Raw genomic sequence first — 20,375 nt, 5'->3', positions numbered from 1 at the left:
CTCCAGGTAGGAGGGGCTGGCTTTGATCCTGGGCGCTGCGGCACCCAGCTCGAGGAAGCTCCAGAACCACTGCCAAAGGCAGATGCAAAACCTGGCAAAAAGGAGCTTTGGAAATAGAAGTGAGGAGTTAACAAAAGGGATGATAAGGTGACTTAAGGCTTTTTAAAGTCTCTTTTATTATTACTATTAAACAATCACTGTGAAATCACAAAGCTATTCATAATTGGGTTCCAACACCAGTCCTTTCACCAGCGACGGCTCCCCTCCACAGTGTCCGCGGTGCACTCTCCCCCCTCCCCGCCCACTTTGCCTCCCACCCACCTGTCTGCCTCTAACAGAGGCACGTGGTTTTTTTTTTTAACTTTTGTACTGGTTTACAGTACCGTATTCTGGTTTTTTTTTTTTTTTTAATTTCTAATACTTGAAAATAAACCTACATTTTAATTCAGGTTCGAAGCACATGGAGGGCAGGAGTGGGCGGCAGGAAAGATAGCACAGTGGGTAGGCCACCTTTGCTTACACTTGACCCGGACTTGATCCCCAGCACCTCTGTGTCATCCCTGAGCCTGCCAGGAGTGATTCCCTGAGTACAGAGCCAGGAGTTAGCACTGAGCACCACCAGGTGTTGCCAGAAACCAAACTGCGTGCGCGCGCACGCAGTTCAGGCTTAGTATCCCTCATTGATGGGTCACGTCTTTGGTTTGACGTCACCACTGCCTCAGAGGGGATTGGGAACGCTGGGGCTCAGCGCCTGCTCAAAGAACTGGGACTGGCCCTTGAGGTAGAACAGAGAACCCCAGAATAGAAGGAGGGGTTGGCGGACACACACAGGGTGGCGCCCACCTTAGCAGGACGGCATTGAGATGGTGAAGTTGATGCCCCCCTCCTTCAGCCCCTGGCCCTGGGCCGGCAGGCGGTGAGTGGGTGTAGTTCTGAGAGCCTCAACCCGCATCCCTGCCAGCTCGCCCTCGGGTGATGAGGACATGTCATTATTAGCCCCAGTTGTTTTATGAGGGGACAGACATGTAGGGTCCTGCTGTAGGGAGGGGTGAGGCCCTGGCCAATGCCACTCCTGGACTGGGGGGGGGGGGTGACAAGATGGGAGGGGCCCACAAACCAGCTCTGATTCCTGAACCTCCAATTCCAAACCTCGATGTTGCCCAGGGGTAGAGCCAGTCATGCCAGGGGCCAGCTATGGAGTGGGGCGAGCCCTTCCTGGCCGGGCTTGACCCGACCCGACATCCAGCTATTGCTCGTAGCAGAGTCTGCTGAAGTGCCCGTCTGACCTCTGGAAGCTTTGCCTTTTGTTCACGTGCCAGGCCAGCCATGCCTCCGCGCCACCTCCCTGGCCGTGGCCGCCCAGGCCAGGCTCTTGCAGAGCTGTTCGCCGTTAACAGACTTTGCTGATGATGACTAGGGCCACAGTGAATGTAGGAATACAGATGTCTTTGTATGTTTCATTTGGTGGCCACCTCCGATGGTTATCAGGCCTGTACGTTCAGGGATCACTCCAAGCAGGACTCCAGGGACCACATGGGATGTTGTGGCTCGAATTCAGGTTGGCCACATGCAAGGCCAGCACCCTGCCCACTGTCCTCTCTTCGAGTTTTGCCCCCTTGGGGCGGATGCCGAGAAGCAAACTGCTGGGTGCTGTGGCTCTGTGGAGGGATCAAGTCGGGCAGCGTCAGCCAGGAGGAGGAGAGGGACAGTACTGGACAATCTCTCACACGCGTGGGAAACAGTCGGGAAACAAAGGCAAACCGAAGGCAGCCCAGCCTGAGAGCTGGGGGGAGGGAGGCGTCAGGTGGGACATTGTGTGCAAGGAACCCTATCACGAACAGTATTGTAAATCACGGCACCTAAAATGAAATAAAAATTTTTTAAAAGTCATTTCGACTCACTGTAAGAGAAAGGAAGGAAGGAAACGGTCAGATTTGCCATGTGAGGCCCGTGTTGCGAGCACTGTCAGGGCCCTTCCTGACCGCGGGGCTGCGGGTGGCTGCTGTGTCTTCATTATTCCTCCCCTGCTGTGGCCCCGTGTCTGCCTCAGGCTCCTCCCTTGGATGGTGTGGTCCTCCCAGAGCACCTCCTGGGGCTTGGCTTCTTGTTGTGTCCTGGGTCATCTAACCAAACGGTTCATGCTGCGGCCTCATGTCGGAGTGCAGGAAGCGTAAACATTTCTCCGAGGACATGGCCACGGCTCAGGCCTTTCTGAGAGATGACAGTTAAAGAGTAAATAAAGTTAAAGAGTGCTCGTGGCTTTCTAGGTGCCTGAGTTGGGACCAGTGTCACCATTGAAGATTGGTGTTATTTTTTTTTTTTTTTTTTTGCCCTCCCGTTGTTCATCGATTTGCTCGAGCGGGCCCAGTAACGTCTCCATTGGAGACTTTGTTGTTACTGTGTCTGGCATATCAAATACTCTCGGTAGCTTGCCGGGCTCTCCGAGAGGGGCGGAGGAATCGAACTCGGGTCGACCATGTTGGCTGCGTGCAAGGCAAACACCCTACCGCTGTGCTATTTTTAAATCAGCCATATGCAGAGGGCTGGAGCGATTGTATAGCAGGTCAGGCACTTGTCTTGCATGCGGCTAACCTGGGTTCCAATCCTGGCATCTCATGTGGTTCCTCGAGCACTGCCAGGAGTGGTTCCTGAGTACAGAGCCAGGAGGAGTCTCTGAGCACCACTGCATGGGCCCCAAAACAAAAAGTGACCGTGTCCAGCCTTGACCCCACTTTATTTACTCTCTCCCCAGGACGATTTTCCTAGTATTACTGTTTTCTCAGTATGCCAGAAACGTCAAGTTTCCACTCCCAATTTACAAATCCAAGAAAGGATGGACCGCCTACAAGCTGCAGCTCTTCAAAATGTTCCCAGTGAGTAGCCACGTTGTATTTTTTGTTTAATTTTTATTTTTTCAATTTTATTTTCGTAAAGTTGTCCACAGTAATCGATTACATTCGATATCACATTTTACCTTCCCTCTGCCATTATTTTGAATTTTCTCACCACCACTAAAGCCTACCCACAGGCAGATGCTAAATAATTCATTTTGTACTGCTTTTTATGAATAGTATAGGATGTACAAAACTTGAAATAATTGAGGTCCAGAGACATCTCTTTGGCGAGCTGCTGTCTTCCGAGATTTCAGTTATAAGTCTCTGGATCATGGCCGTTAATGCGCTTAAGTGGTACCTGGAGGTGTTCAGTTCGTGGGCGTGACAGCCAGGACCCGGGAGGGGGTGTGGAGATGGGGAGGAGTGGACCATTGCCAAATTGTATTTCCGACCCGGACAGTGTTGCCTTAAGTGGCAGGTGGCGTTCTGCTCAGGTTTCCTCCTGCGCCAGGAGGGCAGTGTCTGCATGGGGACCCCGAGTAGCCATGGTCACAGACTTGAAGTCTGAAAGTGTGCGAAGTTCCAGATGCTCAGGCCCTCAGCATGGCTCTGCAGGTGCTGGGACCACTCCACTCTTTCAGCCAGACTCGGGGGAGGTGACATTGCCAGTGGTCTTCCAGTGCTGGTCCTGTTAGCCGGTACTGTGGAATACCCCAGCAGAGGGACGAGGCAAAGACACTTGGAGGAACAAGAAGGAGTAGAATTACTGAGCATCGGGGCTGGCCCTGCCAGAGACTGAGCACTTGATCCAAGGTTTAAGATGCTTTTTGTTGGTTTTGTTGTGGGGTCACAACCGGTGATGCTCAGGGGTTACTCCTGGCTCTGCACTCAAGAATCACTTTCTGGCAGTGCTGGGGGCCCTTACGGGATGCCCGGGATCAAAGCCAGGTTCAGGTGCATATAAGGCAAACGCCCTCCCCGCTGTACTATTGCGCCAGCACCTAGGCCACAGTTGTTACACAGGGCTCATCTTTTGGCTGGAAATGGTCCCCAATTGCTGCTCGGGACGGGAGCAGGCAGAGTTACACGTGGCCAGTGATAAGAGCAGACAGACTCGCTGAAAGAGACCGGGCGTCAGTCTTCCCCGGATGGTGGCGATGAGCGAAAGCAGGCACAGGAACCAGACCACGCTTCACAGCAGTCAGACCCGCCCCTCACGAAAATGGGTCTTGGCCCCATAAACCGGGTACAGGAATCAGACTTCCCTTTCCGAAGAAGCGCTGAAGATCCCTGGTCTGATGCCTCACTTGTAGCTGCTTGGGCCTTGGACGGGTGGGCAAGATGGGTGCTGATCCACAAGTGGGAGAAGGTAGAAGGTGGAAGAACGTGGCTCAGGTGGGCTCGTGACCATGAATCGGGTCTCTGTAGCGGTGACCCCCGCCATGAGGGCCTGATGCTGGTGTCTGCAGATTGAGGGGCGGTGAAGGGGGGCAGTGGAGCTCATGCTGCCCACGCTTCCCCCTGTCTCTGCCTGACCTGACATGGCCGCTCCCTTCTGACCCCTCCAGATCATCCTGGCCATCCTTGTGTCCTGGCTGCTCTGCTTCATCTTCACGGTGACCGACGTGTTCCCGCCCGACAGCACCAAGTACGGCTACTACGCGCGCACGGACTCCAGGCATGGCGTGCTCCTGGTGGCCCCGTGGTTCAAGGTCCCCTACCCGTGTAAGTATCCTGAGGGCCCCAAGAGCTGGGAGTCCGCAGGGGCAGGGCCAGAAAGGTTCTGCATGCAGAATGGGGCACCTTCTTTGTTCCAGAAAGCTCCCTAGAAGTCTTCTTGTTGTCCCTAGAGGGTTCGATGGGGGACGAAGGCCCTTTCTGCAGAGGGGGGCCTTGTTAGCACACAGGTTAATCTGCTCCCTTTCTTGAGCAAATCTGTTCATTTTTGGGTGTTTTCATGTTATTGTTGTTGTTGTTACTGTTCCACTAGCATGAAATTCTGGTCAAGACTTTTCTTGCCAAGGTGTAAGGTCAGGTGGCCAAGACTTGGAAGCATCTGCTCAGAAAGGCGAGTGTAGACTGCACGGTACCCACACAACCAGCGCTAGAGTTGACTAGATGAGTGGGAGAAGCTGCCCAAACATAATCAGATTTAGAATTTCTATAGTCTTCTCATGGATCGGTGGAATCATTCATTGGGTGTATGTGTGTGTGTGGGGGGTGGGGTATGTGTGTTGATGATTACCGTTGTCAAACTGGTCTGAGTCAATGGGGGCTGGATCTGAGGTTCTAACCCCAGTGTTGGGCGCCAAGTTGCATGGGAAGAGTTGAGGGAGCGGCCCCTGGTCGAGGGGCCACTTGGATGCTGGTGTTCCGCTTTCCAGTCTCCCTTCGTAGAAATCAGGGCGGGAGCCCGAGGGCCATTCCCTGCTCTGTGTCAGCGTGGAGACACTGTGCCTGGCATTCAGAGTCATTAGTCGAACTGAAGTCGAAGCTCGGCTGGGCTGTGCCCTCGTCAGCCTTGTCTAACAGAGCCAGTTTTCCCAGCGTCTGGTGACAGGGCATAAAGGTAGATCAAGACCCGGGTGCAAGATGGGGTCAAAGGCACGGTCCGCAGCACCTGAAACACTGGTGGTGTTGGCAGCCAATCCTGGGATTCAGGTCTTAGAACCCCGATCAGCTATGTGCAAGGCAGTTTCCTTGCCTGCTGCCCTGTCTCTGTGGATCCTAAGACATCGTATCTTTGGTGATAAATTGTGGCCCTGTGTGGGTCTCATCACTGATTGGCATGTTGGAACGGGGAAAGAGGTGAGGGCAGCCGTCCAGGGCTTGGGCAGCCATGACAGGAAGCTGTAGCTGCCAGCCGTGCTAGCTCACGCCCCCAGTGCGAGTGGGAGGAGTTTGAACAGCCCTGCCCCACGGAGTCGGGGGTCTCACGCGTGTCCCCTCCCGTAGTTCAGTGGGGACTGCCCACCGTGTCTGCGGCCGGCGTCATCGGCATGCTGAGTGCGGTGGTGGCCAGCATCATCGAGTCCATCGGGGACTACTACGCGTGTGCCCGGCTCTCCTGTGCCCCACCGCCTCCCGTCCACGCCATCAACAGGTACCCGCCCTGCCCGTGCCCCGCTCCAGCCGCCCTCAGCCTTCCTCGTTATCCCCAGCAGCCGTGGGCTTTTGCTGGGTCTGGCCCCGCGGACTGTTAATTGGGTTTGGATCACCTTGGAGAAGCACGTCGGGGATCTCAGCAGGCTCACGGGGGGGCGGCTTGAGACGAGACCTGGTGCCGCCCCTGTTTGGGCTTGGTTTTCCTCTTCCCTGAAGCCCCCAGGGACTGGCCTTCACCTCACCCAGGCAGGCAGGTGCCAGCTGCCGAGTGGGGGAGAGTGGCGTGTCCTAGAGGCCACGGGACAAGGCAGGAGGATGGCTGTGGCAGGTTAGTTGTCAAGTGTGTCTGACCTCTTTTCCATACCTTTTCAGGGGGATTTTTGTGGAGGGCCTCTCCTGCGTCCTCGATGGCGTGTTTGGTACCGGGAATGGCTCCACTTCCTCCAGCCCCAACATCGGCGTTTTGGGAATCACTAAGGTATGAAATACTTCTTTGTTATTTATTTTTTCTTTCGGCTTCTTGTCTGCACCCTCGATACACTCTTGGCTCTACACTTAGAAATTACTCCTGACAGTGCTCAAGGGACCATATAGGGTGTTAGGGATGAAACCCCGGGTCGGCATTGTGCCAGGCAAACGCCCTCCCCACTGTACTACTACCTCTCTGGCCCCTGTCTGACCCCTCCGTGAATTCACCAAGGCAGGCTTTGCTTGGGAGACTGTCTTCTCTCCCTAGCTCTGTGTCCATTCTCATTGACGTCTGTAGCGGGGTCACCTGTTTCCTCCCTGGTGACCTGGGTGGGCAGGCACTTTTGTGCATCATCGGTTTTTGCAGGCTCTGTAGTTTTTTTGGTGGGGAAGGAGTCGGGAACACACCCTGGCAGGACTTGGAGTATAAAGCTTTTTTTTTTTTCCTTTTTGGGTCACATCCTGTGATGCACAGGGATTACTCCTGGATCTGCACTCAGGAATTACTCCTGGCGGTGCTCAGGGGACCATATGGGATGCTGGGAATCGAACCTGGGTCGGCCATGTGCAAGGCAAATGCACTACCCGCTGTACTCCAGCTCCAGCTTTTTTTTTTTTTTTTTTTTTTAATATCAAGCCCCTGCCTGGCTGCTGTTCAGGCATCTGGCACACCAGTAAGTAACAGACAAGTAGCGCCATCCTCACGTGGACCAACAGCACAGCCTAGCGTGGAGGGCTGGGGCCGGGCTGCCTGCGGAAGTGAGGGGGGTCGGACTCGGCCTCCTGGAGGAGATACCCTGGGCAGGGAAAAGAGGGTGTCAGACACCCGCAGACCTGGACTACGGGCATCAGATTTGGGGGTGCCACTTCAGTGCCCTGCTAAACAGGCAGGCTGGTATGTTGTTGGAGACTAGAAGGAAGGGGGTGCCCTGGAAGAAGGCCCCGATTTTGTGGTTTATAAGAATCGCTTCTGCCTTTCGTGAGACCCCAGGGGCAAGTGAGAGCAGTTAGGAAGTGGTGCTGGGCCTGGTGTTTCAGTAGAGAAATGAGCGAGGTTCCCCCCACCCCCCCAAACACACACACACACACACACACACACGAAATGTGCGAGGCCCCCCCCACTCCCAACGTACACACACTCGAGCGCGCCCCCCCCCCCCCCACACACACACACTCGGGAAATGTGCAAGGCCCCTCCCACTCCCAACGTACACACACTCGAGCGCGCCCCCCCGTTCCAGGTGAGAACCCCCTTCTCTTTCGGGTTAGACCCGTTTCCGTGAGCATTCCCCTCATTTGTCCTTCCTTCCCACCCCCCACCCACCCCCGCGCCCCACTGCCCAGCTCCCCGCAGTGGCCTGCTCTCGGGCTGGGGGTTTATCAAGAGCAACTCAGCATCAGACGCCCGTTGCCTCGCTCACACGCAGCCCGAGGCGTGGAGCTGGAGGTGGCCTCAAAGTGCTTCCTCTTGGGGTGGGCCCCGGTGAGGTGTCCATCTCCCTCTGCTGAGCCCCTGGGCCCGAGTAGCTTGGGGTGAGCCTGAGTTTCTTCCAGGCTTCGGCTGAGCCCCTGACATAAGATCAGAACCCCACCCTCCTTTTTTTTTTTTTTTTTTTTACCACCACCCCCAGCTCCCTGTGAGTTGGTATAACCAGATGAAAGAGAAACCAGATGCTTCAGTTTGGGGAATTCTAACTAAGTTCCCAGAAGGGAGCCAGCCCAGTACACAGAAGTGAGACCTGAGGTTTGGGGGGTGATGTTCGGCCCCGAAGCTTCCTTTCTCTGCACGCCTGCAAAGGTAGCCTGGGGTCTCAGGGTTACTGCAGGGAGCGAATCTTGCTCCTCCTTTTCTGCAACCTGACCAATGTGGTTTGGGGAGTAATTCTCTTTATTACCATGGGAAATGCCGGCTTATTCTGAAAGAGCTGCCTGCCAACGGTCTTTTCAGGGAGCTAATTGGTTTTTCCCTCTGAGTCCCGTTGGGCCCACTTCCTGGCAGGCAGGAATCCCCAGTAGTGGGCCCTGCCGGCCCGGGTCTGTTCTCACTGGCCTGACTCCAGGGTGCTGCGTGGAGCCCACAGGCAGCAGTGCCTGGGCAGGGGCAGACCCTCCTCGAAGAGAGCCCAGGAGAAGGACGCCCGAGTACTAGGCTGAACTCTGCTTCTTCTCTGGCCAGTGATTCTTCAAGGAGAACTTGGGTCTGAGAGGCAGTGGCTGTCCCCAGAGGCCCACGGAGAGCCAGTAGCCACTGGGGTCCCTTTTCGACACATTAAAGCAAAGTTAGTCTTACACGCTTGGGCCTTGGCTCTGTAGAAAGTCCTGTGGGCAGTAGGGGTGAGGCCTGGCAGAGAGATTGGTGCTGGGACTCTGCCAGAGTCTGTCCCTAGACCATTGGGCCAGCCAAGGATGCTGACGCTCTCCAGTGTCTGGGGCCGGGGGAGGTAGTCCAGCGGCACTTGAGTGCCTTGAACAGTGGGAGTGACCCCTTGGTACAGAGCCAGGAGTGGCCTCCAAGCACTACAGGTACGACCTCTAAACCGGAAAGACTAAAGCATTCTGACGTTCCTGGGGTCTGGAGAGGGGCAGAAGTGTAGCAGGTGGTGGGGTCCTTGGCAGATTCCTGCCCGGCCCCAGCATCCCTGCCCCACCCCATCAGTCCAGTATGGTTAGTTACCTGGGTCTGTATGGAGCAGTTGCACGGCATTGGGACCAAGGCTTGGCTGTTGCGAGGCTGGTCAGCCCTGAGTGTGTTTCTTGGAAGAGAGGAAACTGCCTCCCCTCGACCAGAGTGTCTGGCGGAATCCCGAGAAAGGGCACCTGCACTCTTGCTGGAGGCCGGGGGTCAGTGGCCCTAAGTACAGGGACATGGTTCCAGAGGGGTGTCAGAGGGAGGCGGGGCCGAGTCCAGGCAGAAGCAGGAGTTTCCCTTCCCTGTTAAAGCTCGGACTCGGTCTCTGGTGTTTGGGACAGAAGCAAGCACTTGGCACTCATTAATTCTCACTGGCTTAGTGGCTACTTTTTCAGGGGTTGTTTCTTTGTTGGGGTTTTTGTTTTTGGTTACTGGCCCACACCCAACAGTGCTCAGGAGTTACGAGCACTGCTCTTGGGGATCATTCCTGGTGAGCTTAGAGGACCATATGGGATATTGGAGGTTGAACCTGGGATTGCTGTGTGCAAGACAAGTGCCTCTATCCACGGTATTATCTTTCTGGTCCTTGTGTTTTTTTGTTTTTCTTTTTCTTTTTTTTTTTAAAAAAAAACAGCATCTAAGGTAGATAAACCTTCCATACATATAAATGATTTTTTTTCAAGCCTCAGGCGAGATGCTCCCCAGTGCACCACTAAGGGCTGGCTGACCCTGTTGAGCTTTGTAGAACTGGTTCTCTACCGGGGCGGGGCGTACTTCTGCTGAACTCTCTATTCATCCCTCGACCATAGTTAAGGAACAAACCCTTGGGGGTTTTTCCCTCCCACGGAGCCTCCCATACACCTTGGCGCATCACAGCAGTGCAGTGACTTGGTCTTCAGCCTGTGACTCTTGTCTGTCTAGCACCCCACCCCTAGCTCCATCCTCCCAGTGCCAGTCCCATTTTAAGTCCTTAAAAAAGACAGATAAGGGGGCTGGAGCAATAGCACAGTGGGTAGGACATTTGCCTTGCACTCGGCCAACCTGGGTTCAATTCCCAGCATCCCATATGGTCCCCTGAGCACCGCCAGGGATAATTCCTGAGTGCAGAGCCAGGAGTAACCCTTGTGCATCGCCAGGTGTGACCCAAAAAGAAAAAAAAAAAAGAAATATTGAAACCTAGAGGACAATGGAGAAATGAAATCTATAAAACAATGTGTTCAAATGTTTGAAGGAAAATTATTTTTAAGTGATATTTCTGGACAGGTAGACTATCAATCAAATGTAAAGGTCAGATAAAGACTTCTTCCCACTCATTTAAGCACTCAAAGATTATCTTTCTTAAAGTACTACAGGGGACTGGAGAGATAGTCAGCGGGTAGGACATTTGCCTTGCACTCGGCCAACCTGGGTTCAATTCCCAGCATCCCATATGGTCCCCTGAGCACTGCCAGGGGTAATTCCTGAGTGCAGAGCCAGGAGTAACCCCTGTGCATTGCCAGGTGTGACCTAAAAAGCAAAAAAAAAAAAAAATACAGATAAGCCGTGAATTATGAGTCTTTGACTTTGATGCACCAGGGATGTTTGCCCGAATCCCCACGGTGTGTACTCTTAGCTCTCAGGGCGCCGGTGACTGGTGGTTCCTGACCACCTTCCTTGATTCAGTCAAGAGAGAGTCCACTCTGATACTTTACCTGCTGGTGTTAGGCCCTCTGGGTCCTGATACCATCCAGGAGGCTGGCTGCCCTCAGATTGGAAATGTCCTCAGCCCCCAGCCAATTATGCCCGTGATGTGTGATCCACAGCCAGGGAGGGGCTGAACTTTTCAGCTTCACCTTAACACGCTTTATTTCATTTATTTATTTTTTAAAATTTATTTATTTATTTATTGAATCACCATGGGAAAGGTTACAAAGCTTTCAGGTTTAGGTCTCAGTCATGCAAATATCAAGCACATTTCCCTTTACCAAAACTTATTTTTTACCATGAAGAACCCCAATAAAACCCTACCCCCCACCCCTCCCAGTCCCTGTGGGGCAGATGAATTCTAGTTAACACTCTATCTGCTTTGATTAGATTCATTGTTTCAATAAAAGATTCACCACTATTATTTAGAGTTTACCCCCCCACCCCCAATCAGACATGCTTTAGGTAGCCATCCCCTCCTCACTGCCTTAGGGAAAGCCCCCAGGGTGACATTCAAAGCCTGTCTGTGGGGGGCAGGGCCATGGTACAGTGAGTAGGTGTTTGCCTTGCATGACCTGGGCTGACCCTGGTTCTATCCCCAGCATCCCAGATGGTCCCCCGAGCAATCTCTGAGCATTGCTGGGTGTGTCCCCCAAATACAAAACACATCCCGTCTTCACCTGTGCAGGCTTTATCTGTGCAGCGCCCTCTAGCGTGTCCTGAAGGTACTTTCCTGGGAGAAGCTGTGCCTCATTGGAGCCACGTGTATGTAGACTTGCTGAGTCCAGGGTTAGCTTCTTTTTCTGCTAGTTGGGGACTCTGGGGTGAATGGGAGCTTCTAGAAGGCAAGGATAAAGTATCACTGATAAAGATGGCCAGGTGGAAATAACTTTGCGGAGGCCACAGGAGAAACAGGCCTTGGGATCCACGAGGTCCTGGCTCCAGGGCAGAGAAGATCCTGGGTATCTTCTCTGGGTATTGTTCTGAGGACTCTCTGGAAGGGGGTTAGGGAAAGGGGGTTCCAGGCAGATGGACCCAAACCCACCCAGTGTCCAGAGCAGTAGCCAGGCAGCAGGGCTGACCTGGGAAGAGGGTGGCTGGGGGGTGGGGGGAAGGTGACGGGAACTTAGGTATTCTGGTTTTCTGTGTAATAATTGTGCATTAATAGGTGTGCGCTGTGAGAATTCCTCTTAACTAAGAATCCAAGAGTAATGTAGGACTGGAGTAATCGGGGCTCAGAGCCCTAATTGGATTCCCAGCATTGCATGGTCTCCTGAGCACTGCTTGGGAGCGACACTTAACCCCCTAAGCACTGCGGGGTCATCCTTTCCCGCCAGGAGTAGTCTAGATAAGTCATTGTATTTACTATTTTTGCCTTTTGAGTCAACACGCCTGGCAAGCTACCTGTGTCATATTTGATGTGCCAAGCACAGTAACAACAAGTCTCATGTAGAGATATTACTGGGCCTGCTCAAGCACACCGATGAACAATGGGCGGACAGTGCTACAGTGCCTTTTGAGTCACACCCAGCGGTGCTCAGGTTACTCCTGGAGATGCTTGGGGGACCCATGGGATGCCGGGGATCAAACCCAGTCGGCCGCTTGCAAGGCAAGCATCCTACCCGCTGTACTATCGCCCCAACCCCATTTCCAACCTTTCTATACTCACAGATGGGCATTGGTCTTAAGGGTCAGTGGTGGAAAATCACCAGCCTGGGCCGGGAGCAACAGTGAATAATGTGCAGTGCATGCAGCCGACCCGGGTTCGGTTCTCCAGTACCCCCCTTGGTCCGCTGAGCACCAAAAGGTTCAGTATTGAGCCCAGAGTCAGGAGTTGGCCCTGAGAACCGTCGGATGTGACCCCAGAACAGAACACCGACTCAATCATCTGTGCTTTGTCACATGGTTGTGGCTGGGCTGGGCAGGTGGCGCCTGGGTAGGAGTTGGTGCTCCTGGAGGACCTCGGGGTGACTTTTGTGCCTGTCTTGCCCCCTCCCCTGGTGTCCTGCAGGTCGGCAGCCGGCGCGTAATCCAGTACGGGGCAGCCCTCATGCTGGGCCTGGGCATGATTGGCAAGTTCAGCGCCCTCTTCGCCTCTCTCCCGGACCCCGTGCTCGGCGCCCTCTTCTGCACCCTCTTCGGTAAAGTTCTGATTCCTTGACCACGGTCTTCCCGGAAGCTGGTTTCCTTCCTTCCCTTTGCCAGGGAAACCCCCTCCTGTCAGACTGGGTGTCACAACACATTGCTGGTCGGATTGCAAAAGATACCGCTGCAATACAAACAAACATAAAAGCTACCGCCCCTCTCCAGTTGAATGTCTTGTGAAAGGTAGAATTTAAAGTCAAGAGTCATTGACTTGATGTTTCGGATTAATGTGACTCAGGCCTTCCTCCTTCAAGTGAGCTCTTGTTAAGCACCAAACAGGACTTCGTTTGGTCTTGACACCAAGCAGGGATCACATTTTTTTTTGCTTTTGCTTTTGCTTTTTGGGTCACACGTGGCGATGCACTCAGAAATTACTCCTGATGGTGCTCGGGGGACCACATGAGATGCTGGAAATCGAACCCGGGTTGGCCGCATGCAAGGCAAACACCCTACCCACTGTGCTATCGCTCCGACCCCAGGGATCGGATTCTTAGGTTGGATTCCCACTCTGATGTCTGCATGAGGCTGAACAGGTTTACAATAACACCCTTAGGTATTTGGTGGGTCTCGTTTTTTTTTTGTTGTTGTTGATGTCTTAATGTAATATAAAGGGTATTTGGATCCGAGACAACCAGGACTTGTGTTGTGACCCCTGCTGACTGTTCTCATGGACAGGGGACCAGAGGAGGGGTCTGCCTCTCCACCAGGCCGTGGGGGAGCTCTTTGTGGCATTTTTCTCTCCAGGCATGATCACTGCCGTCGGGCTCTCGAACCTGCAGTTCATCGATTTAAATTCTTCCCGGAACCTCTTCGTGCTTGGCTTCTCCATCTTCTTTGGGCTCGTTCTTCCAAGTTACCTGCGGCAGAACCCCCTTGTCACAGGTAGGGAGACTCAGCCTCCAGGGGGAGTGGAACCTCGGCTGTCGGCTCACACGCATCTGGGCGATGAGAGGGGACTTGGCGGCTTCCGGAACTCTTGGGGGAGCATTGGGATTTTGTGTTGCCTCAGTTTACCTGAAAGCCCTTTGCACTCAGTGTGAGTGAGCTTGTGCCCAGAACAGGCTGGCTGAGGTCTCCTTAGTCGTTTTATCCAACCCTCTCCTTCTGGAGAATGCCTCAAAAAGCGTAATTCTGTACTAAAGTGTATACTTTTTCCCAAACAGCTTCAGAGACATGTTTTTCCGCTGGGCGTATCGCCACTTCACATTCATGATTAACCCTTTTAACATCTTTTTATTTTAGTTACCTCACTGCCATAGGGCTGGAGCGATAGCACAGTGGTAGGGTGTCTGCCTTGCCCTGCCAAGCCGGGTTCGATTTCCTCCACCTCTCTGGGAGAGCCCGGCAAGTTACCAAGAGTATCCCGCCTGCACAGCAAAGCCTGGCATGCTCCCCGGGATTTATTTGATATGCCAAACACAGTAACAAGTCTCATGATGGAGACGTTACTGGGCCCGCTCGAGCAAATCGATGAACGACGGGAAGAAGACAGTGACAGTGACCTCGCTGCCATGAGAAACAAAGGAAACAAAAAAAAGAAAAACAAAGGGACGCCATCTTAAGAAATTGCTTTTGTTGCTGATATTTCATGTAGAATTAGGGCCATTTCTCACACACACATATCATGCATATTTTTTCAAGTAAAGTTTGTCAAACAAAAACACTGTCCGTCCGTTGTTCATCGATTTGCTCAAGCGGGCCCAGTAACGTCTCCGTTTTCAAACTTGTTACTGTGTTTGGCATATTGTACTCTCGGTAGCTTGCCAGGCTTTCCGAGAGGGGTGGAGGACTCGAACCCGGCTCGGCTGGGCTGGCTGCACAAGGCAAACGCCCTACCGCTGTGCAGTTTGTTTAACAATAAATGTTTTTAAAGCGAAATGGATGAGAGCAATTATGTGATGCTCTGGGTTTGATTCCCAGCCTCTGCCCACCCCCACCCCCCAAAAGTTATAGATAGAACTATAGGAATAGATAAATAAATTGAACTATACAGTGGCATTTTAATACATTTTTAATGTTTCATACATGTCACTTCTACCTGGCTTCCAAAACATCTCATCATCTCCGATACCCTGCCTGTTAAGCAGTTAATCTCCATCACATCCTCCTTCTTCAGCCTTTGACAGCCATTAGTGTACTTTGGTTCCTACATCCATTTTGGCGTCTGATATAAGTGTAACCACACAAGATGTGATTTGCGCATGCACGCGTGTGTGTATGTGTAGCTTTTACTTACCATGTTGTTCAAAGATTTATGCACATTTTCTGTTTTTGGAGGCTTAGTCCTGGCTCTGCCCTCAGGGATCATTCCTGGTGGGCTCTGAGGACAGATCGAACCTGGGTCAGCTGTGAGCAGGGCAAATGCCCTAGCTTCTGCACTATCGTCCCACCCCTGTCTGTACCTGCCTTATTATTCCCTTCCTTTTTTTTTTAATTAATTTTTCTTTTTAGGTCACACCCAGTGATGCACAGGGGTTACTCCTGGGTCATGCACTCAGGAATTACTCCTGGTGGTGCTCGGGGGACCATATGAGATGCTGGGAATCAAACCCGGGTCAGCCATGTGCAAGGCAAACACCCTACCTGCTCTGCTGTCACTCCAGCCCCTGTTCCCTTCATTTTTATGGCCTAGTCGATTACTTTGAACGTTTATACCATTGTTTCTCCACTTTCCAGTGATGGTCATTGGGGGCTTCCCCCTGTGACTGTTATAGATACTGTTAGAACATCAGTGCTGAGTGCAGTTGGTTCCCCTTTCATGACAATCCCCATCTGTGGAATCGCTGAGAGACTGAAGCAGTGGATCCTGGCCCCTGCTCCTGGGAACAGCAGCCCGTTAGCACAGCCCCGGGGCCTGCACGCAGCTCCTCTTCCGGGTGTGATTTTCCCCAGCAGCACCTCAAAATTCTCTTGCTCTCAGCAGCAGCACAACAGTATTTTTCAGCTGCTGTTCTGTGGTGGTCTGTAGGTCTGGCCGGCCGCAGCTGCTACGGCATTTGAGCAGCAAATGGAGGCTGTTAGAACCACATCACCTCAGTGCCCGCAGTGTGTGTTCATTGAACCGTGTCCCGTTGTGGGCCGCAAGTGGGACACAGCAGTGTCGGTGTGTTATAGAGCAAGATCACCAGCAGAGCCCAAAAATGCAAAGGCAGAAAATGTGCTGAAGCACCCCCTGAAGGGACACTGGCTCGCAGTGTGCACCCAACCAGCAGGCCGGTGTCTGCCCCTTGCCCGCCCTTCCCCTGGGGGCCTGTGTTTCAGATGAGTCTGATATTTCTCGGTCATGTCTGCCAAAGCACCATGAGCGTCATTTCGGTGCTCGTGAGTAAATTTAAACTCACAAATGCTGAATCTGTCGCTAGATTTTATTTGTTCCTTTGAGGATCACCTGTTTTGAGAACCCAATTTTCACTTCTTTGGAGTAAAATTACTGGGTAATATGATAATCCAGTTGGCCTTTTGGAAGAACCACCAGACTCTCCAGTGGGGAAGTCAGGTTCCTTCCCACTCACTATTGAGGGCATCTATTTCCATGTTCACCAGCATTGTTTATTTTTATTTTTTTTAATTATTAACCCAGGATTCTGATTTGTGTGTGTGTAATTGCAAATGCCATGACTGCTTTCTTATTGCTCAGCTGATTTCTTTTTTTTTTTTTTTTTTTTTTTTTTTTTTGGCTTTTTTGGGTGGGTCACACCTGGCGATGCACAGGGGTTACTCCTGGCTCTGCATTCAGGAATTACTCCTGGCGGTGCTCAGGGGACCATATGGGATGCTGGGAATCAAACCCAGGTCAACTGTGTGCAAGGCAAACGCCCTACCCACTGTGCTACTGCTCCAGCCCCTCAGCTGATTTCTTTCAGCTCTACAACAGTTACTCATTTATGTATAGTTATTGTTTCTAGTTTGCAAAGCTATCCCTAGTTGCTTTACAGCTCATTGTGTGCCAAAATCCACTCAGTTGCATATTTCTTGTCCATATCTACCTCATTAGGAATCCTCCTTCAGGAAATAGCTTGTGGTTAATGTTGAAAGTGTTTGCAATAGTTTAGGATCTGGGGGGGTGGGGCGCACACCCATCGGTACTCAGGTACCTACTCCTTGCTCTGTGCTCAGGGATCATGCCTGGCAGTGCTTGGAGTGGTGCTTGGACTCGAACCCAGGTTGGCATCCTACCTGCAGTTCTGTCTCTCCTACCCCATCACAGTAGTCTGAAGTGTCACTGCAGGTATTTCTGCTCATGAACTTGGCTGGCAGGTGTCCGCGACCTCCCACTGACCCCCTCCTTTTGTTTGTTTTTAGGGATAACGGGAATTGATCAGGTGTTGAATGTTCTTCTCACAACTGCGATGTTCGTTGGGGGCTGTGTGGCTTTTGTTTTGGATAACACCATCCCAGGTATGTGGCACGTGTCAGTCAGACTCGTGTCAGTCAGACTCCTTACGTATCTAGCCCTCCTTTTTTCATGAGGATCACACTATCCCTGGGTAAAACTAAAACTGTCTTTACTTCAGTAAAGACAACATTTCTTTCACTTTCATGAATCTTTTTTTTTTCTTTCCCCAGCAAGCTTCATAGATTTTATTTGTTCCTTTGAGTTTTTGGATCACACCCGGAGGTGCTTAGGGTTTATTCCTGACTCTGTGCTCATTCTTGGCAGAGCTCAGGAGACCATATGTGGTGCCAGGAATCGAACCCAAAGCAAGCTTTATATGCTTTATTGCTGAATTACAGTGATTTCTCCTCATTTCAGAGGATACATCCCAAGGTCCCAAATGGGTACTTGAAACTGGATCATACCTAACCCCGTGTATACCGTAATTTGGCTATGTCTACATACCCATGACAGGTTTAATGTGGCGCTCCGAGGGCTACTGCCCATGCGTTGCAGGCAGGAGCCTGTGGTTTCATCCCCAGAGTCCCGGGCACTGCCAGGAGTAGCCCCTGAGTACCACCAGCTATGGCCTTCAAACAGATAAGGAAAGTTTAATGTGTAAATTGGGCCTGGTAAGAGAGTAGCAAAACCAAATACTGATAAAGGATGTTTACTATATAGGAATATGTGACTGTGGGTGATAGGTGGGTGGCCAGGGGACCAAGTGGGGCAGGCTGACTGCTGTGCCTTTAAGAGCAAGGGGACCAGTCAAGGGCTGGTTGGGCTTCTGGACCCGCCCTGTGCAGCCTTGCCTGTGGTTTCCACGAGTATGCTCCAGAGCCCACAGGTGCCGCCGCCCGGGGCCCTTCCCTCCTCGGGGAGTGTGATGAGTGGGGACTGCATGATAAACGCCCAATTGACAACCCCCCCAACACACACATACGCACGCACATGTACACACACATACACGTGTGCACACATGTACACACATGCATTCTCATCTGCACACACGATAAATAGCACAGTATGGAACACTCAGTCTGTCTGGGTTAGGGTGGCGTGGTGAAGGCCTTATAGGGCATACTGAAAGTCCTGACCCCGTTTTTATTTGCGTTGTATGGAGTTGTCTGGAGATGGGGAGGCGAGTCTTGGCTCTCTACCTCGGGCCTCTCCACCCTTTCCTGCAGCTCTCTGCTGTCTTCCGGGGTCGGGGTAGGGGGTGCTTGCTAGATGGGAGAGCAGATGGGCTCATGGCGGGCTCTTTTTTTTTTTTTTTTTTTTTTTTTTTGGTCACACCCAGCGATGCACAGGGTTCATGCACTCAGGAATTACTCCTGACTGTGCTCAGGGGACCTTATGGGATGCCGGGAATTGAACCCGGTTCGGGCCGCATGCAAGGCAAACGCCCTACCTGCTGTGCTGTCACTCCAGCCCCACATGGCAGGTTTTGATCACTCTGTTGCTGCATGTGTGTGCACTCTGCAGGTACTCCCGAGGAGAGAGGCATCAGGAAATGGAAGAAGGGCGTAAGCAAGGGGAACAAGTCCCTGGAAGGCATGGAATCCTACGATCTGCCCTTCGGCATGAACATTGTTAAGAAATACAGATGCTTCAGCTACCTGCCCATCAGCCCCACCTTCGTGGGCTACGCGTGGAAAGGCCTCCGGAAGAGCACCACCGGCCGGAGTTCAGACGGGGACTCGCAGGCCCCTGTATAGCCACGGCTCGCCCGTGTCTCGGCCGTGGTGGGGCGTCCCTCTGTAGTTCCTCGCTGAGTCCTAAGCAGTCGCGTATCTATTTGTATATCTGCATTTCCATCCTGCGCCCCAGAGCTCAGCCCTTCCACGTAGCTTTTCTGTTGTGGGTGGTGAACAGTGTCCGATAGCGTGTCTCGCGCCCTCTCCTTATTTAAGCCCTCGACCCCTCGCCTCTGAGAGCGTCCGTTGCTGGCCGTGATCGCTGACCGTGAAGTTCCTGTCCTCCTGTGGGGGTGGGTGTCTGGCATCCACAGCCGTTCCTTCTCTTCTGCATCCCCCTCTCTGCCCGCCAGCGTTCCTACAAGCTGCCTGCTGGGTTCAGGGCTTTCTGTCCCTGTTGCCTTTTTAAGATTATATATATATATAATATATATTTTTTAAACTTAAGTCCGGGGCCGGAGCGATAGTACGGTGGGTAGGGCGCTTGCGTTGCATGTGACCAACCTGGGTTCAATCCCCGGCACTGCATCTGGTGCCCTGTTCCCGCCAGGAGTGGTCCCTGAGAGCAGAGCGAGGACTATGCTCTGAGCACCGCAGCGTTTTGCGCCCCCCCCCCCCCCCAGCAAAACAAAACAAACAAACCCCCAAAAATCTTAGTCGGCACCCGAGAGACGCCCTCTGGTTCAGGAGCACCTGCGTCGTCCTCATGCAGTCCCGACTGACAGTGGCCAATCTGTCTGTCCCCCACTTCCCCTGCAGGGGGAGCCGTGGGCTTCCTGGGGGAACCTGTGCCCTGGTTCCGCCCTGCCCAGATCTGTCCCCGGGGAAGTCTGTCTGGGGGCCAGGGGAAGCCAACAGCATCTCGGGGCTCTGCGGCCAGTTCCCAACTGCTCTTTCTGTGTGCCACTCGGGCTCCAACGGGCCTCATTCTTCACTCCTTGCCAAGCCGCTCTCTGGCATCTCTCACTCCTGGTGGGTGTGACGGGGCTGGGCCACCACACGGAGGCACCAGCAGGTCCCCCGGCGAGTGTGGGCTCGGCGCTCAGTGGCTGTCAGTGATCGCCGCGTGTGTTGTTCGCGCCAAAGGTTGTATTCCTGTTGAAAGTGATTGACTAGAGCCGATTTTTGAGATCAGTGTTTTCCCGTGTAAACCCTCTCCCCCCTCCCCCATCCCTCCTCCCCCTCCCCCTGCCGGTTACCTTGTGTCCCCTTCACTTGTCCTGCTACCCTCCCCGCTTCCCCTGCATCAAGAAAAGAACCAGTCTCTGTAGCCGCGGTGGACACCATCAGGGAAGCTTGTTGTGGCTTTTGAAGGCCAGTAACCATTATTTGTGGCTGTTCTTTGTTTTTTTGTTGTTGTTGCTGTTGCTTGATAACCATGAAAAGTGTAAATACTGTAACGCTTAAATCTATTTATCAAAACTGACTACTTTTACCAG

The 20,375-nt window shown here is 52.7% G+C and overlaps 1 protein-coding gene across 2 annotated transcripts in view; it reads left to right on the top strand.

The window, feature by feature from the left end:
* The window catches only part of SLC23A2 (solute carrier family 23 member 2), a 103,704-nt gene extending 84,321 nt beyond the window's left edge, over nt 1-19,383 (top strand). For both annotated transcript variants that reach the window (XM_056122141.1, XM_056122142.1), the window contains exons 9-16: nt 2,753-2,873; nt 4,403-4,559; nt 5,790-5,937; nt 6,312-6,417; nt 12,731-12,860; nt 13,609-13,746; nt 17,167-17,262; nt 18,725-19,383. In XM_056122141.1, the coding sequence (XP_055978116.1) occupies nt 2,753-2,873; nt 4,403-4,559; nt 5,790-5,937; nt 6,312-6,417; nt 12,731-12,860; nt 13,609-13,746; nt 17,167-17,262; nt 18,725-18,957 (1,129 nt within the window). In that variant the 3' untranslated portion in view covers nt 18,958-19,383. The remainder of the gene's footprint in view (nt 1-2,752; nt 2,874-4,402; nt 4,560-5,789; nt 5,938-6,311; nt 6,418-12,730; nt 12,861-13,608; nt 13,747-17,166; nt 17,263-18,724) is intronic.
* Nucleotides 19,384-20,375: the final 992 nt, after the last annotated feature.

The sequence above is a fragment of the Sorex fumeus genome, unplaced genomic scaffold (genome assembly GCF_029834395.1).
Source record: "Sorex fumeus unplaced genomic scaffold, SorFum_2.1 ptg000044l, whole genome shotgun sequence".
NCBI classification, from domain to species: Eukaryota; Metazoa; Chordata; class Mammalia; order Eulipotyphla; family Soricidae; genus Sorex; species Sorex fumeus.
Note: the sequence above shows the minus strand (reverse complement) of the source record. Positions and strands in the feature narration are given on the sequence as shown.